The sequence below is a fragment of the Globicephala melas genome, chromosome 1, assembly GCF_963455315.2.
Source record: "Globicephala melas chromosome 1, mGloMel1.2, whole genome shotgun sequence".
Lineage (NCBI taxonomy): Eukaryota > Metazoa > Chordata > Mammalia > Artiodactyla > Delphinidae > Globicephala > Globicephala melas.
In genome coordinates, this window is record NC_083314.1 from 133,108,492 (window position 1) to 133,128,225 (window position 19,734).

A 19,734-nucleotide genomic window follows, 5' to 3' on the forward strand; every position below is an offset into this window, starting at 1 on the left:
ACACCTTGTCCAGGTGTTCAAGGCTGAATTGATGTCACATTTTCAGGTGGTCTCCCAAGTGTACAATGGCTTTAGCCCTAACTCTCACCATTTTCCTCCAGGACTTTATTGTCTCCTAAATTGCTTGGATTTTTGTGATCTATAATGGTTGGATCTATAATGTAGACAACATTTTTTTTCCTTTTCAGAAATAAAAACTAAAAGAATAGGCAACTAACATAGTTACATCAAGTTTAATTCAATAGACTAGAAAGAATTCAAGATTCTCCATATTCTTCCTGAAAACATCATTTTTAAAAGGTATTGGGAGGGAAAATATATTTAAATGAAAAATAATTTTTCTAAGTTAAAAAAATGAAAATACAATTATGATAGAAAACACAGGTTAAATCAATAGTTCTTTTAGTGTATAAATTGGCCAAAAATTGTATAAAGAAAAACTTACCTGTTAAATTTATCTGGCTCTTTAGGTGACTCAGAACTGTCATCTTTTGCTGTAAAGAAAAATATGAAAAGATTCTGGTTTACTCAGAAGACTGAATATATGGCCTTATGTGCATTCTTTCCAAAGCCTCAATAAGATGGTAAGAAAGGAATAAAAATAAAGTATAAAACCTCAAGGAGTTCAAAAGAAAGATGGCAAGAAAAATTTTCAAGATGGAAAGCAGATGTCAAGTGGTAACTATCTTAACAGGCCATAGAAACTTGAAACCTAACGACCTGATGAGGGGAGGCCAATAAAAAGCAAGCAGATTTACACTTCGGAACTTGAGAAACACTCAGGAATTGGAGGTACCAGAGACCTCTGAAAACTGACAGGTATAGCATGAACCCCAAAGACATAGCCTTCATCCTATGCAACCAGAAGACCACCACTGCCCAGGCAGGAGGGAGTATGCCTAATTCTGGAGAAAGTGAACCAGAGAGATTCGGGAGATAGCAGAACAAGAGTATGGTAAGCGACTGAAGGCAGGGAATAAATCAAATAAATCGTATTGGATAAGAAAGGTTCCTTATTCTCACTCTCTGTCCAGCTCCTAGAGTGTAAGTAGTTAACACCTCTCTCTTCAGGCATAAGACTGGAGGATGTGTCTCAGAAAAAATAGTCAAGCCTAGCTAAAGGTAAGGTCAGGTCCCCACTGAATAACCCTATAATGAAACAAAACCATCAACAAGTCCAATCTGTATCCAAAATTTCCAACCTTTTCAATGAATGATTTTCATTCATCGTGTGTCCATCATACAGACACATAGTCAAAGATCAGTAGATATCTGAGTAAAGTCATTATCATGAAGGATGACAACCAAAACAAATAAGCAGGAAGAAAATAGGAACTAGGAACATACTTTTCTGGACATTTTCCAGAATACAGAACAGAAAAACAAAGAGATGGATAATAGGAGAAAATAGATTTTAAAAAATCAGAGTAACAGATCAGTAGATTCCACGTCTAAATCTTTGGAGATTTAGAAGAGAGAACAGGGAAACTGGAGGGGACAGGTATTATAAGAGAAATCATATAAGAAAAAAGTCCAGAACTAAAGAATTAGAGTTTGAGATTTAAACAGCCTATGAAATGCCCTACATGATGAATGAGGAGGAAAAACATTTTCAGACTAAAGTTTAACCAAATTATGAACATATGAGAGTGGAAAAAATACATTTTTAGGCATGTGAAGTAATAAAAGATTTAGCTTTCATGTACTTGGAAGCTCCTGGAGGAAGTGTTCCAACAAAATGAAGGAGCAAACCAACCAAGAGGAAAAGGAGGGATCAAGCAAGAGCTCCAATCCAAGAGGCAGACCAAAAGGTCACTCCAGGATCCCTACGAGAGAACTGCCAATTCAGAAAAGGAGGAGGCGCATGAGGGCCTCAGCAAAGACGTCTTCCAGGGGAAAAAATGAAACTGACTGAATACCTGGTGTGTGTGTTTTGTTTGTTTGTTTGTTTGTCTTTACAGCTCTGTCAGAAAGCTTAGGGGAAAAATAAATGGTAGATATTTTTAAAAAGAACAAATAAAAATCCAGAAAACACAAGCAAGGGAATGAAAAAACAGGCCATTTGTACAAGAAAAATAATCATTCGTGGCTCACCTATGACGAATATTTACTAAGTCATATCAATGTAAACGAACAATACTAGGAGAATGGGGGAGAGAAAACGTGAGTGGAAATGGCACATAAAAACTAAATCTTTATCTCTCAGAAGAAGCCCATAAGTAATATCTAAACTGAAAACCCCAGAAATTTAGTACAGAATAAATTTAGCAATATAGTGGTGAATTCCAAAAGAAACAGATAAACGTGTTGAAAGCTGTTGGTACCTTGTCGGGGTGGGGACGGCTCTCAGCCATGGAAGGTGTGGCTTCCAAGGTCTGCTGTATTTCCTTAAAAACCGATCGGTGTTACCTGTCCTTTAAAGCTATGCACAAATATTTCTTTGATAAAAAATAAATACTTAACATCTTTAGCAGAGACTTTGCTGAAAAGTTCCTGGAACATCTGGTGCAGTGAAATACAAAAAAGGACAAAAGAGGTCTGTAACTCCAGCAAACAGATCCATACAGGCCATCCTGTGAAAGTCAGGTTTTCCACATCTCCTGACATCTGTAGACAGCAGAATATCTGGAGTAATACTGTAATCATCAACAACAAAACTGGCTCTGAATGATGGTGCTAAAGCTCATGTTCTTTCATGAGAAGCTACTGGACTAAATTTCTCTTTCTCCTGACATCAAGAAAGAATCTTTTCCAAAGGAAAGGGTATTCCTACACCTAACAACCAGTACTCCCTTTAAGAGAAAAAAACCCAACACCTGAAATCCTACGAGACATCACCTGCTTCAATTGTAGAAACAAGTTCCTCTAAAATTGTTCTATTGTTAAGAGAATTTTAAAAAAAAAAGTGAACAAATTGAGAACTTAAATTGAAGAAGAATCAAATGCTTATCACAACATCTTCCTAACTGCAAGGAGGATGGGATGGATTTGCACAATCATCAGGGTTTTTTTAAAAGTACCCAATGTGAATTAGTTGTATAATCTCCCTAATATTTTTATAATTCTTCTCTATTCTTGTATTTTGACTGTCATAATATCTGTCAGTAATTATATTATAGTTGTTTTTTTTTTGCAGTACGCGGGCCTCTCACTGTTGTGGCCTCTCCCGTTGCAGAGCACAGGCTCCGGACGCTCAGGCTCAGCGGCCATGGCTCACGGGCCTAGCCTGTCCCAGGCAGTCTGGTATGTGTGAGCACCCAAACTATAAGTAAGGGAGTCAGGGTCCAGACCACAAGGAGAAGAGGCTTGCAGGACATGGGAAGGTCATCAGGACCTCCACCAATCGTTTTTTTTTTTTTTTTTTTTTGTCTGTGTCGGGTCTTCACTGCTGCACACAGGGTTCCTCTAGTTGTGGTGAGTGGGGGCTTATTCTTTTTTTTTTTTTTTTGGGGCTTATTCTTCATTGTGCTGCATGTGCTTCTCATTGCGATGGCTTCTCTTGTTGCGGAGCATGGGCTCTAGGAGTGTGGGCTTAAGTCGTTGTGGCACGTGGGCTCTAGAGCGCAGGCTCAGTAGTTGTGTCACATGGGCTTAGTTGCTCCGCCGCATGTGGGATCTTCCCGGACCAGGGATTGAACCCATGTCCCCTGCATTGGCTGGCGGATTCCTAACCACTGCGCCACCAGGGAAGTCCCCACCAATCGGGTTTGAACTCAGAGTTTGTGCATTCTTGTCAACACGCCAAGGAAAAGGCTGGTATTCCAGAGAAGGGCCCACCTAACCAGAGTCGGGCAAGTTATCATTTCGCACATGCTTGGTAGAAGGGCACTTGCTTTTCACATTAAGCTTGTGTTCAAATAGCTTCCTAAGAATTTTTCATAGACTAAAGGCCTGCTATGAAGTCAGGTCTCTTCTCTTCAGTACTTGGAAATTTTAATTCTTTGATCCCACATGAATGACTTTATGTTCACCTCATTAAATTGGAGGCACGGGGCGGAGGGTGGGGGGTGGGGAGGGCGGCAGGGGGAATGCCCAGGGTGGATCTCTGGCCCTGCAGCTTGCTGTGTGTGGCCTTGGGCTAATCCCTTCATCACCATCCTCAGCTGCCTCAGGGGAAGAGGCTAAGGATCAGATGAATAAATGTATGTGAAAGCATTCTGTAAACTATGAAGTAAAATCAGGATCTAAATTTATGGGGTTTTTTTTGCAGTAGGCGGGCCTCTCCCGCTGCGGAGCACAGGCTCCGGACACACAGGCTCAGCAGCCATGGCTCACGGGCCCAGCCGCTCCGCAGCATGTGGGATCCTCTCGGACCGGGGCACGAACCTGCGTCCCCTGCATCGGCAGGCGGACTCTCAACCACTGTGCCACCAGGGAAGCCCTTTATGTGTATTTTTTCATTCATTCAATCTACAAATTTTTATTCAATACTTATAGCCAGAGACTGCTACCTGGGCACTGAGGATATTGCTGTAGCCGAAAATTAATGCCTACGGATATGATACAATTACCTGCCTCTTGAGTTTCTCATGTATACAAGTAACTATCTGTTCCACTTTTGTGTTATCCAAAAATGGGATAATTTCTCCTCTGCATTTTCCAGACCTTCTTATTAATATATTAAACGTACATGAAAGCTGATTCTTGCAGCACTGTAGTGGAGACCTTTTCTTTTCAAAGTTGTTACAGGAAATTAATTCTCATTGGATGCAGTTTTTCACAGAAAACCACATGGTACTATGCTACCATCTAATTTAGAGTGAACGCATTTTTCTGCACTTCATTTCCCACCACAGCAGCTGCCTCTGCTGCATCACGGCACTCTTTCCCTATGAAGCACAGAAAATCATTTTCTTCCTGGCACTATAGGTACCACTCCAGTCCTGCTGTGATGGCAGGCAAGCTGAAAACGATTTGCTCTCTTGGATTCCCACATATTTCACCAACACAAATAAAGCATATAGTGAAAACCTACCAAAGCACTATTTGCTTTGTCACTCATTTGTTGGGTGATTTGGCAACGTGGACAGCTTTCCTGTCTGGTTTGTTGGCAAAGCAGGAGGACTGAAAGGAGTGAAGGGTGATGTCAGCCTGAGAGAAAAGAAGAAAAGGAAGGGCCAACTTGTCTTGCAGTTTCTTCTCATCCTTCCTCTGCAGGGCAAAACCAAAGTCATTTACCATAGAAAATTCTTTAAAACCAGTTTTAAAATTTGCATTCACTAGAATATGGACATAGATTTGTACAGAATATTTCTGGGTAATGACAGTATTGTAGTGCATGACAGAAGGGATACATGTCATTCATTTGCTCATTCCACAAACACTTCCTGAGTGCAGAGGACACAGGGGGGATGCTACAGTATTTTGGTTGGTCAGAAATATGATCAGAGTGAAGCGGTACCATTCCTCTGTGGACAAACCAGCCTCAAAACTGTGAGGAAATTTTGAGGAACTCCGCGACAATCATGACATATTTGAAGATACTGGAAAAGATGCCTGATCAATATTGCATCTGACCCAGATGCCCTGTGGAGGAGGACTTGAACTTAGCCACAAACTGTACAGACCTGACTAATGGGCTGGCAGGTCCTAGAAGAGGATGCAAGAAGAGATCGTGGACATCTAATGGAGAGAAAAAGCACAAGAGACATCAGTTTGGCAGAGTGAGTCTGAACAGTGAGTCCTGCTGATTGGGGAGCTAATAATGCCAGTTACTGTGTGAGGCTGCTGTGTACTGCTGAAAGGAGGGGCAGAATGTAAAGGAAAGAGCTATGTCACTAGGATCCCAACCTTCACGTGTGGCAAACACCCCTGGGCATAAGGAGCCAACAGCATTGCTCTGCTAACTCCAGAGAGAGCACAGGCGCAATAGAGGCGATGGAATTAAGAGTCAAGAAAAGGTTCCTGGCAGGATGAGAGGGAGCAGACCAACGGTATCAGGAAAACATTGGTCAATAGAGCAGAAAGGGGCTTCCCTGGTGGCGCAGTGGTTGGGAGTCCGCCTGCCGATGCAGGGGACACGAGTTCGTGCCCCGGTCCGGGAGGATCCCACATGCCGCGGAGTAGCTGGGCCCGTGAGCCATGGCCGCTGGGCCTGCGCGTCCGGAGCCTGTGCTCCGCAACGGGAGAGGCCACAGCAGTGAGAGGCCCACGTACCGCAAAAAAAAAAAAAAAAAATAGAGCAGAAAGACTGAAAAGGCTCAGATGTCATTTCCACATGGATTCTTTGAAGGAATACCTGGAGGAAGAACTCTCCAGAAAGAAAAATGCTGAAAGCTTTCCTAATCAAGGGGAAAGGAGTCCCAGATCAGTAAGATCTGGGGGGTGCTAAAGGTGAAGTCAGAAATATCCATTACAGATCAGAGAGTTAAAACTGATGTCATACCTTTATGATGGGTAGACTAGCTTTGATCAGCACCATTCACCCATATGACCATTACTTTTATTTATTTATTTATTTATTTATTTTTGCGGTACGCGGGCCTCTCACTGTTGTGGCCTTTCCCGTTGCGGAGCACAGGCTCCAGACGTGCAGGCTCAGCGGCCATGGCTCACGGGCCCAGCCGCTCCGCGGCATGTGGGATCCCCCACAGCACGAACCCGTGTCCCCCGCATTGGCAGGCAGACCCTCAACCATTGCACCACCAGGGAGGCCCGACCATTACTTTTAAAGATACTATGCCTATGATTTTTGGTAATCTTTTAAAAAGGACCACGCTAAACCAGCCAGAGAAAGACAAATATCTTATGATATTGCTTATATGTTGAATCTAAAAAAAATGATAGAAATGAACTTACATACAAAACAGAAATAGACCCACAGACATAGAAAATAAAACTTATGGTTACCAAAGGGGAAAGGGGGCGGGCAGGGGTAAATTAGGAGTTTGGGATTAATATGTACACACTACTATATATAAAACAGACAACAAGGACCTACTGTATAGCACAGGGAACTCTACTCAATATTTTGTAATAACCTATAAGGGAAAAGAATCTGAAAAAACAGATATATAAAATAGATATATATGTATGTATAACTGAATCACTTTGCTGTACACCTGAAACTAACACAACATTGTAAATCAACTATTCTTCAATTAGGAAAAAAAAGGGATCACACTAATGGATTTGAAAAAGAGGTACAGTAGGAGAGATCTTAGTATGACTTCATTACTGAAAATGGATACAGAAAATATTGCCGTATACAAGTTACTTGCTAGATCATTTACTTGGTATAATTAATAACTGGCAAATAACAATAAGTAGGCACTTCTTACATTGTAATGGCTGGTGGAAATGTCTTCGAATTATTTGCCTGTACAGAGTTTCATCTTTATTCAGTATATGGGCTGCTTCCAAATTCACTGGATTTTCTAGCACTGGATTAGAAAGCATAACCTATAGGAAAACATATAGAACATAGAGTTTTTAAAGTAACTTTTTTCTTAGAGCAAAAAGACAAACCAATACATACAACATTCAAGAAGCATTCATTAAATGCCTACAATGTATCCACCTGGAGATAGAGACAAAGACAAAAGAGACATGGTCCCTACTCTCAAGAAACACTTGATCTATCTTGGTTTTATACTGTACATTCATGAGCCAAACATTAGGATCAAAGCAAGTTACAAGTTCCTTCCTGTAACTTATTTCTTCCTATCACATAAATTTAAATTGATTTTTTTATGGAAAGGGAAGTAAACATTAGAAAACATTGAAACATTTCCATTAAAAATACATTACATTTTAACGAGATCATATTTAGATCGTGAATAAACAAACACATGTATTAAAAACTTGCATGCAATTCAATATCCCTCCAGATCACTGAATGCTTAACTTGGTATCTGTAGTAGTTTTCTATTGCTGCTATAACAAATTACCACAAATTTAGCAACTAAATCAACACAAATTTATTATCTCACATTTCTACAAGTAGGAAGTGAAGGTTGATTGGGCTGGTTTTTCTTTTCCAGACTGAACAAGACTGAAATCAAGTCGTCGATTGGCTGGGCTCTTACCAGAGGCTCTGGGAAGAACATGTCTCCCAACTCATTCAGGCTGTCTGTTAGCTGAATCCAGTTCCTGACTTCAGTATTTGTAAGACTGAGTTTCCCGTTTCTTTCCTGGTGATTAACTGGGGGCTACCCTCAACCCTGAGATGTCTCTCGCCAGTCCTTACACTTGGACCCCTACGTGTCAGAGGCAAAGGTGTGAAAAATCCTTCTCGTGTTTGCTCCCCTCCTGTCATATCCTTTCTCCGTCTTTACTGTATTTCTCTGAGTGACTCTTCTGTCTTCCTTTTCTGTTGTTAAGAGCTCATGGGATTACTTTGGGCCCCCTGCATATTTCAGGAATAACCTTTCTATTTTAAGGTGAGCTGATTAGTAACCATAGTTCCATCTGCAAAGTTCCTTCACACCTAGATTAGTGTTTGACTGAGTAACCAGAGAATGGGAGTCTTGGGGGACATCTTCAAAATTCTGCCTACAATAGTATTTGCACATCTGGATGAAATAGGTGACCAGTAGTAACTAAAACTTAATAGTTCTGCTAGACCATAATCTTGTTTATCTGGCATCTTAAAATTAATATTAGCCCAAATTTGAAAAATTTATTCAATAATTCAGTATACTGAATCTTACGTTATAACATACAAAATAGATAATAAAATATAGCCAAGAGAACAACTACCAGAATGTCTTAAGTGTAGCTACAGGTCAGAGTGGATTACTGTGGCTTAAGAGTCATGGAAATGATAGCAATCTTTCACTAATAAAAGCAGTAATCTGACATCTGATATTTCAAAACCAACAAGAATTTTCTGCTTTTTTTTTTTTTTTCTATTTGGAAAACACATTGGGCTATATTTCCCAGAATATTATAATTGCTTAAATAAGGATTGCACTATATCTTTCAAAGTGGGTGGGAAGCAGATGAAACTTTTCTTCAAGAGCGAGCTTTTGCTCTTTGGCTGGAGAGATAATCTTACTCAGAGAGGCACATCTGGTAAAGTTTATTCAATAGTCTTTGCATTGACCACTGTGCCTAAGACCTTTTCATATAATATATACACAAGCTATTAAGTATATTTAATGATTTTTTAAGAACTAGAATGTAAGGAATAATTAAAATATACAAATCAGACACCCTGCTAAAATAGTAAAAAAATAAAATAACAGTCCAACTTTTAAAGTCACCATGTGATTGTATGAAATAATATAAAAAGCCACCTGGAGGATAAATACAAACATCTGAAGCATCAATAAACAACTGTACCAGTGGGTGCATGTTGTAATATCCAATTAGTTATAGCCCATGAAACTGGAATTTCTTCTGTGGATGAGTGTTGGTACTTACTTTTTCATTGTATATGGAAGTACAAGTTTTCAAAGAAATCAAGATTATAAAAATTTTCGGAGGAGATGATTAGCATATTTAGACTTTAAAGTATTTTAAGCACCATTTCAAGTACCACCCCCTTGTATAACAATGTGATAATTATAAATGTGTCTCACCTGTTATTCAAAAGGTAGTAGTCAGAAAGCAATCTCAATTTAAATTACTTAAATAAAATGAAAAACTCAGTTCCTCAGTTACAGTGGCCACATTTCAAGTGCTCAGCAGAACATGAGACTAGAGGCTACTATATCGGACAGCACAGATATTGAACATTTCCGTAAGCACGGAAAGTTCTATTGGGCAGCACTGACCTTCAAAGTACTATTAAATAGCCATTAAAATATTAATTGTAGCAATCTGGAATTACTTGAGATAAAATGTGAAGTGAAAAAGAAATAGGCTATATAATTTGAACATATATACCATCATTGCAACGATGTAAAAATTCAGATTTGTTGCTTCAATCATGTTACTTAGTACCTATCACACAAATTAGACTTGTTTCCTGACCTCAGGGAGCTTACAGTCCAACAGGGGAAGACAGATAAGGAAACAGTATATGTATTAGAGCATTATAGCGCTCTCATAGAGATTTGCTTAGGGTACCACTTTGCAAAGAAAACCTCCTTCCCGCCAAAACCAAAGCCATCAATTTCACCTAGGAAAGGAAATCAGGAAAGGCATTGCAGAGGAGGGCTCTATTGACCCGACTCTTACAATGTGAGCAGCTGCTTGCTGAACAGACTGAGAAAGAGGGAATAAAATGGGCTGCTAGTCAGATGCGGAACTGGACTGAGCACTTTTTAAAGTGCAAGAATGACTTAGGTTTGTAACTTTAGAGTTTAGAACTCTATAAATGCTTTTTAACATGAATTGAACCAAGCACTGTGAGTGGGGAAAAAAAAAAAAAAGAAGATATCAATATATCAATAGGAGCGGGATCCCACAGTGTGTTTGGGAGAGTTAAGGCCGAGGTGTGAGAAGTAGATCATCGTTTGTCAGGCAACAGAATTTGGGCTTGACCCTGCAGGAAATGTGGAACTGAAGATTTAAAACCGAAACACAGGAGACAAAATTAGAAGAAAATGCTAATAACAATAGGGTAAGGAATTTTCTTTATGATTACCAGTGATTTTCTTTTCCTTTCCACTATCTTAAAAATCTTCTCTAATGTGGGCATATTTGTTTTATAAATCTATTTGAAAAATAAAAACAACTGTGTAATCTACTGGCTTTCCATGATGTATTTGGCAATACTTCGTTGTCATTTTGTATTACAGGTTAAAACTAAGAACAATCAAAATATTAACTAGATTTTATTGAATTCTTTGCTTGGACAACTCATGGTTCTAAGTACTTTACATGTTATTTATTCATTTAGTCCTCACAAGTTATATGAGGTAGCTACTAACAGCCCCATTTTACTGATGAAGAAACTGAGGCAATGAGAAGTGAAGAAACTTTTCCAACAGTGCAAAGGTATTAAGTGGCAGAACCAAGATGTGAAGCCAAGCTATCTAAACTTACAGCCCTCAATGTACCTTTTATTAAATTATTCTGCTATTCAAATTTTTCACCATTTCATTCTGGTTTGCCCTCACTCATTACATTCCTGAGAACATTCATTTTTACTATTTTTAAGGCCAATCCTATTTAGGTGGAAGAGACAGGATGACTCAGTTTGAAGGAATCCAGAAGATCAATCACAAATCTCTGCACAACACGCTCACTTACTTCCTCAAAGTTTTTGCTCCAATCTCTCTCCCAGAACATGGCCTGGCACTGCTATATATGCTCAACACGTATTTGTAGAATGAATGAATAAATAAATTGAACATTGAATTTTTAAAAATATTAAATTTTACTCAGCATACTAAGATGACTAGACAGAAAGTTAATGATTAGTTTTATTTTATTTTCAAAAACAAGAAATGGGAGAGATGAAATTTGTGTTATAATTCTATGTTACAGAGAAAATTCAATTAAGCCAGAATACTTTATTCTCCAGGTATTCCAGATGATCAAAATTTAATAGTTTATCTCCACATATTATCAATGATAAATAGATAGAATATCGTGGACAGACTCTAGCGGATAGAATCTCGCTGAGCCAGATGTAAGTGGTCAAAGCAAGTGCCACTCAAATCATTTATCTTAGCATTTCAGGATGAGAAGGGAGGCTCTTTGAGGGTGGGGAATAACGCAACACGGAGGCATACTTCTAAAGACCATGGATCTAGGAGGTGAAGGGTGCATTCTAGAAACAGGCATCTACTGAGGAGAGGAGGAAATTCCTGGTTTAATTGTTCACTGGGTTTGAAATGAAAGTTTATAAAAGCAGGTCTCTAGTACTGTCAGAAACAAAGGATAAAGCTGAACATTTTACGTTGTAGTCACTTGATTCACCTCTCGGAGGAAGGCAAGGTTCATGAATGTGGAAAGATCCAAAAGGCCTGTTCAACATTATAAAGTGAAGTTAGGAGCCAAAAGCAAACCTAAGACTGTATTTCCAGAGTTGAAACCATCCAAACAGTTCTTTTCTTCTTTTATAAAATACATATTCTTTGGCTGGGAAGGGCCTAATCTATCGATTTCACTTTAAAAATAATCGTCTTTATAATTCAAGTTCCATTTTACAGTCTTGACGTAGAAATGTTATTGATTTATATAAGCTTACTCAAATCCTTTAAACATTTAACTATGCATTGTACATTTTATTCGTTATATTTTTAGTAATTGGGGTAATTAAAAGTATTAAAGACAGCATTATATTAATCTGTTCTTACCTGGAGGGTAAGTAAGATGCTGCTCAATGTATAGCTTCTATTCCACTTATGAGTGTTGTCCAAAAAATCTATACAGGGACGGCCAGTATGTGGGTCTACTGTATTAAAATAATACATTAATATTAATACATAAAATTATTATTTAAAACTTATGAACATCAACAGGTCATAGCAAAGTTAGAAAGCAAATGACAAAGCAGGAAAATTATTTGCATTGCATGTGACAGACACTTAATACAGAGCAGCTGTTAGAGCATGGACTTTGGTGTCAGACACACAGATTTGACAGTTGACCCCTCCACTTATCAGCTGTGTGATGTTGAGCAATTAACTTTACCTCTCTAGGTCTCACTTGCTTAGTATATGAAATGGGGATATGATTGAAGTACCTACTTCCACTGAAAAGAATTTAAAAAATAAAGCCCTTAATAGAGTACCTGGCACATAGTGGATCCTCAAAAAATGATAGCTATCATTATTAATAATACTTTTATTAATGTATAAATAATTTTTGTAAATGAATAAGAAAAACATTTATATTCCAATAGAAAAATCTTGCAATAAAAAGGTAAGACCTGGGAAGAAAATTTTAAAAAGGTGAAAAGAGGGGTGTTTGATTTGGTACATTGTATTGTAAACTACAATAATAGTAACAGCGCAATGGACACAAGATTTGAGTGAACAATGCAATAAAAGAATTTAGAAACAAATCCTAGTTGGTATTAAAACTGTTGTAAGTTACAAGTGAAATTATGACTCAGTGGTGAAAGAAAAGATGATGGTATAGAAAGTTTTGTGCACACTATTCATGGTCCTCCAGTATTTGCTCTCCCTTTCCTCCATTTCTTCTCTCTATAATAAGAAACTTGATGCCTGCCCCATCCCCATTCCCCCATGCGGTTTTAGATGAATACACAGTTGCCCACATTTTCCCAGCCTTTCCTCTAACAAGATGTGGCCGTGTGACTAAGTCTTAATCATGAGACATTGGCAGAAGTAAAGTGTGCACCTTCTGGATCATATTTTCTTAAGGAAGTTGTTCTGCCCTCTTCTCTTTTTCTCTCCCTTTACCACTGGCTGGAAATAATGACAGAGTAAATGTCTTAGGTCCAGAAATTGAACACACACACTGAGGATGGCAAAACCTCCCTGCCAGCTTTGTTCCATTACATCAATATATAAATTGGAAAGATATATGAAAGGTTGGTCTATGCCCTAACACAGTTAATTAACTAAGTTAGTACTTGGAAAAAAATACACACACACACACACACACACACACGTGTGTGTGTAGTTTTTGGGTTTTTTAATTAAATAGAATTATATTTTACATTTTATTCTTCAAAGTATTTTTTCATTTAATAGTAAATTGTCAACATATTTCTGGACATGTTTATTCAAAAAATATTTGAGCACTAACAATATGCCAGGTAGTGAAGATTCCAGGGCACAAGAATGACCAAAGAGTAAAGTCTTCATATATCTTCCTTGCTATGTTTAAAAGCAATGTATATAGCTGTAAGATATTTTACTTAAAAATTCCTATATTAATGGACATTGGAGTTATTTCTCTTTTCCTTATTTCCAACATTGTTACTGGAAACAAAATCTTTATTAATTAAGTATTAATAAGAATATTAAGCATATTCTTTATACAGATCCCTAAAGTCTCCACCCCAAAACTATTAGAATTAGTAAATGAATTCGGCAAGGTTGCAGGATAAAAGATTAATATACAGAAATCTATTGCATTTCTATACACTGATGATGAAATATCAGAAAGAGAAAGTAAAAAAGAAAAAAAATCCCATTTAAAATAGCAGCAAGAAAAACCCTTAGAAATAAATTTAACCAAAGAGGTGAAGGACCAATACCCTGAAAACTATGAAACACTGATGAAGGAAAATGAAGATGATTCAAAGAAATGGAACAATATCCCATGCCCTTGGATTGGAAGAATTAATATTGTTAAAATGGCCATACTACCCAAAGCAATTTACAGATTTAATGCAATCCCTATCAAAATACCCTGGACATTTTTCACAGAACTAGAACAAATAATCATAAAATTCACATGGAGCCACAAAGCAATCTTGAGAAAAAAGAACAAAGCTGGAAGTATAACCCTCCCAGACTTTAGACTATACTAGAAAGCTACAGTAATCAAAACATCATGGTATTGACACAAAAACAGACACATAAATCAATGGAACAGAACAGAGAGCCCCAAAATAAATCCGTGCACTATGGTCAATTCATCTACAACAAAGGAGTCAAGAATATACAATGGAGAAAAGACAGTTTCTTCAACAAGTGGTGCTGGGAAAATTGGGTAGCCACATGCAAAACAATGAGATTAGAACATTCCCTCACACCACATACAAATTAAATTCAAGATGGTTTAAAGAGCTAAATGTAAGACCAGAAACCATAAAACTCCTAGAAGAGAACATAGGTGGAATACTCTTTGAAATAAATTATAGCAATATTTTCTTGGATCAGTCTCCTAAGGCAAAAGAAATAAGAGCAAAAATAAACAAATGGGACCTAATTAAACTTAAAAGCTTTTGCATAGCAAAGGAAACCACTGACAAAATGAAAAGACAACCTACGGAATCAGAGAAAGTATTTGCAAATGATGCTACCAACAAGGGGTTAACACCTACAATATACAAACAGTTCACACAGTTCAATATCAAAAACAAACAAACCAATCAAAAAATGGGCAGAAGACCTGAACAGACATCTTTTCAAAGAAGACATACAAATGGCTAACAGGCACATGAAAAGATGTTCAAATCACTAATTATTAGAGAAATGCAAATCAAAACAACGAGATATCACCTCACATCTGTCAGAATGGTTATCATCAAGTCTAAAAATCACAAATGTTGGCAAGGATGTGGAGAAAAGGGAACCCTTATACACTGTTGGTGGGAATGTAAATTGGTACAGCCACTATGGAAAACAGTATGAAGGCTCGTCACAAAACTAAAAGCAGAGCTACCATATGATCCAGCAATTCTACTCCTGGGTATATATCCAGAAAAAATGAAAACACTAATTTAAAAAGATACACGCACCCCAATATTCACAGCAGCACTATTTACAATAGCCAAGATACAGAAGCAATCCAAGTGTCCATCAACAGCCTCACCCACCAGGGAGTGGACACCAGAAACAAGAAAACAATGATCTGGCAGCCTGCGGAACTAAGTCCACAAATGCAAGTCAGAAACTACCCTGGGACCAGCTGGTCCCTGGCCCTTGGAAGACAAGAGGGGAGTGTACTTCTGGGACACAAAGGGCATCCCTTACAGAGGGCCACTTCTCCAAGGTTGAGAAACATAACCAACCTTCCACATACATAAAAATAGAAATAGAAATTTAGACAAAATGAGACAGCAGAGGAAGAGGTTCCAGATGAAAGCAAAAGATAAAACCCCAGAAGAAGAATTAAGTGACACGGAGATAGGCAATCTACACCAGGAAGAGTTCAGAGTAATGATCACAAAGACGATCCAAGAGCTCAGGAAAAGAATGGATGCACAGAGCGAGAAGTTACAGGAAGGTGTTAACAAAGAATTAGAAAATATAAAGAACAACCAAGAAGAATACAATATTGTATTGAAGAATACAATAACTGAAATGGAAAATACACTAGAAGGAGTCAATAGCAGAATAAATGAGGCAGAAGAACAGATAAGTGAGCTGGAAGACAGAGTGGTGGAAATCACTGCCGCAGAACAGAATAAAGAAAAAAGAATGAAAAGAAATGAGGACAGTTTAAGAGACCTCTAGGACAATGTCAAACGCACCAACATTCGCATTATAGGGGTCCCAGAAGAAGAGAGAGAATAAGGGACTGAGAAAATATTTGAAGAGGTAACAACTGAAAACTTCCCTAATATGGGAAAGGAAACAGCACCCAAGTCCAGGAAGCACAGAGGCCCATACAGGATTAACTCAAGGATAAATACACCAAAACACATAGTAATCAAACTGACCAAAATTAAAGATAAAGAGAAAATATTAAAAGCAACAAGGGAATCCCCATAAGGTTATGAGCTGACTTTTCAGCAGAAACTCTGCAGGCCAGAAGGGAGTGGCACAATACATTTAAAGTGATGAAAGGGGAAAACCTACAACCAAGAATACTCTACCCAGCAAGGCTCTTGTTCAGATTTGACTGAGAAATCAAAAGCTTTACAGACAAGCAAAAGCTAAAAGAATTCAGTACCACCAAACCAGGTTTAAAACAAATCCTAAAGAAACTTCTCTAGGTGGAAAAGAAAAGACCACAACTAGAAACAAGAAAATTACAAAATGGGAAAGCTCACCCATAAAGGCAAGCATACAGTAAAGATAGGAAATCATCCACACACACATATGATATCTAAACTAGTAATCATGAGAGAAGAAGAGTACAAATGCAAGACATTTGAATGCATTGAAATTAGGAGATCAGCAACTTAAAATAATCATGTATATGTATAGAATGCTATATCGAAACCTCATGGAACCACAAACCAAAAATCTATTTTATATATATATATATATATATATATATATATATACAAAAAATAAGATAACCAAACATAACACTAAAGATAATCAAATCACAAGAGAAGAGCACAAAAGAAGAATGAAAATAAAGAACAAGGTCCTATTGTATAGCACTGGGAACTATATTCAATATCCTGTGATAAACCATAATAGAAAACAGTAAGCAAAAGAATATATAAATGCATAACTGAATAACTTTGCTGTACAGCAGAAATTAACAACATTTAAATCAACTATATTTCAATAAAATATTAAAAAAAAAAGAGGAAAGGAAGAAAGAAGACCTATAAAAACAAATGCAAAACAATTAACAAAATGACAGTAAGAACATACATACTGATAATTACCTTAAATGTAAATAGATTAAATGCTCCAGCCAAAAGACACAGACTGGCTGAATGGGTACAAAAATTAAGACTCAAATATATGCTGTCTATAAGAGACTCACTTCAGATCTAGAGACGCATACAGACTGAAAATGAGGGGATGGAAAAAGGTATTCCATGCAAATGGAAATCAAAAGAAAGCTGGAGTTGCAATACTTATATCAGACAAAATACACTTTAAAATAAAGACTGTTATAAGAGACAAAGAAGGACAGTACCTAATGACCAAAGGAACAATCCAAGAAGAAGATATAACAATTGTATATATATATATATATATATATATATATGCATCCAACACAGGAGCACCTCAATATATAAGGCAAACGTTAACAGACATAAAAGGAGAACTTGACAGTAACATGATAATAGTGGGAGAGCTTAACACCCCACTTACATAAATGGACAGATCATCCAGATAGAAACTCAATAAGGAAACACAGGCCTTAAATGACAAATTAGACCGGATGGACTTAATTGATATTTATAGAGCATTCCATCTGAAAGCAGCAGAATACACAGTCTTTTCAAGTACACATGGAATCATCTCCAGGACAGATCACTTGCTGGGGCACAAATCAAGTCTCGGTAAATTTAAGAAAACTGGAATCATATCAAGCATCTTTTTCAACCACAAGACTATGAGATTAGAAATCAACTACAAGAAAATAACTTCAAAAAAACATAAACATGTGGAGGCTAAACAGTATTCTACTAAACAACCAATGGATCACTGAAGAAACCAAAGAGGAAATCAAAAAAGTACCTAGAGACAAATGAAAATGAAAACACAATGATCCAAAACCTATGGAATGTAGCAAAAACAGTTCTAAGAGGGAAATTTACAGTGATACAACCTGAGCTCAGGAAACAAGAAAAATCTCAAATAAACAACCTAACCTTACACCTAAAGCAACTAAAGAAAGAAGAACAAACAAAACCCGAAGTAGCAGAAGGAAAGAAATCATAAAGATCAGAGCAGAAATAAATGGAATAGTAACTAAGAAAACAATAGAAAATATCAATGAAGCTAAAATCTGCTTCTTTGAAAAGATAAACAAAATGGATAAACCTTTAGTCAGACTCATCAAGAAAAAAGGGAGAGGGCCCAAATCAGTAAAATCAGAAATGAAAAAGGAGAAGTTACAACCGACACCACAGCAATACAAAGGACCATAAGAGACTACTACAAGAAACACTACGCCAATAAAATGGACAACTTAGAAGAAATGAACAAACCTTAGAAAGGTACAATCTCCCAAGACTGAACCAGGAAGAAATAGAAAATATTAACAGACCAATTACAAGTACTGAAATTGAAACTGTGACTTAAAAACTCCCAACAAACAAGAGTCTAGGACCAGATGGCTTCACAGGCGAAGTCTATTAAACACTTACAGAAGAGATAACACCTTTCCTTTTGAAACTATTCCAAAAACTGCAGAGGAAGGAACACTTCCAAACTCATTCTATGAGGCCACCATCACTGTGACACCAAAACCAGGCAAAGATTTCACAAAAAAAGAAAATTACAGGCCGATATCACTGATGAACCTAGATGCAAAAATCCTTAATAAAATACTGGCAAATTGAATCCAACAATACTTTAAAAAGATCATACACCGGATCAAGTGGGATTTATCCCAGGGATGCAAGGATTTTTCAATATCCACAAATCATTCAGTGTGATACACCACATCAACAAATTGAAGAATAAAAACCATATAATCATATCAATAGATGCAGAAAAAGCTTTTGATAAAATTCCACATCGAATTGTGATAAAAACTCTCCATAAAGTGGGCATAGAGGGAACCTACCTCAACATAATAAAGGCCATATATAACAAACCCACAGCTAACAACATCATACTCAGCGGTGAAAAGCTGAAAGCATTTCCTCTAAGATCAGGAACAAGACAAGGATGTCCACTCTTGCCACTTTTAGTCAACGTAGTTTTGGAAGTTCTAGCCACGACAATCAGAGAAGAAAAAGAAATAAAAGGAATACAAATTGGATGGGCTTCCCTGGTGGCGCAGTGGTTGAGAGTCCGCCTGCCGATGCAGGGGACACGGGTTCGTGCCCCGGTCTAGGAAGATCCCACATGCCGCGGAGCAGCTGGGCCCATGAGCCATGGCCGCTGAGCCTGCGCTTCCGGAGCCTGTGCTCCGCAATGGGAGAGGCCACAACAGTGAGAGGCCCGCATACCGCAAAAAAAAAGGAATACAAATTGGAAAAGAAGAAGTAAAAGTTTCACTGTTTGCAGATGACATGATGCTATACATAAAAAGTTCTAAAGACACTACCAGAAAACTACTAGAGCTCATCAATGCATTCAGTAAAGTTGCAGGATACAAAATGTATACACAGAAATATGTTGCATTTCTATTCACTAACAATGAAAAATCAGAGAGAAACTGAGGAAATAATCCCATTTACCATCACATCAAAAAGGATAAAATACCTAGGAATAAACCTACCTAAGGAGGCAAAAGACCTGTACTCTGAAAACTATAAGACGCTGATGAAAGAAATTGAAGATGACACAAACAGATGTGTTCTTGGACTGGAAGAATCAATACTGTCAA

General features: G+C 37.6%; 1 protein-coding gene across 1 annotated transcript in view; it reads right to left on the reverse strand.

Annotated features, from left to right (window-relative positions):
• Positions 1-19,734, reverse strand: part of UBE2U (ubiquitin conjugating enzyme E2 U) — a 40,099-nt gene that overhangs the window by 14,643 nt on the left and 5,722 nt on the right. The window contains exons 4-6 of the mRNA XM_030866169.2: positions 12,195-12,292; positions 7,281-7,401; positions 446-494 (exon numbers count right to left, since the gene is read on the reverse strand). Of these exons, the coding sequence (XP_030722029.2) occupies positions 446-494; positions 7,281-7,401; positions 12,195-12,292 (268 nt within the window). The remainder of the gene's footprint in view (positions 1-445; positions 495-7,280; positions 7,402-12,194; positions 12,293-19,734) is intronic.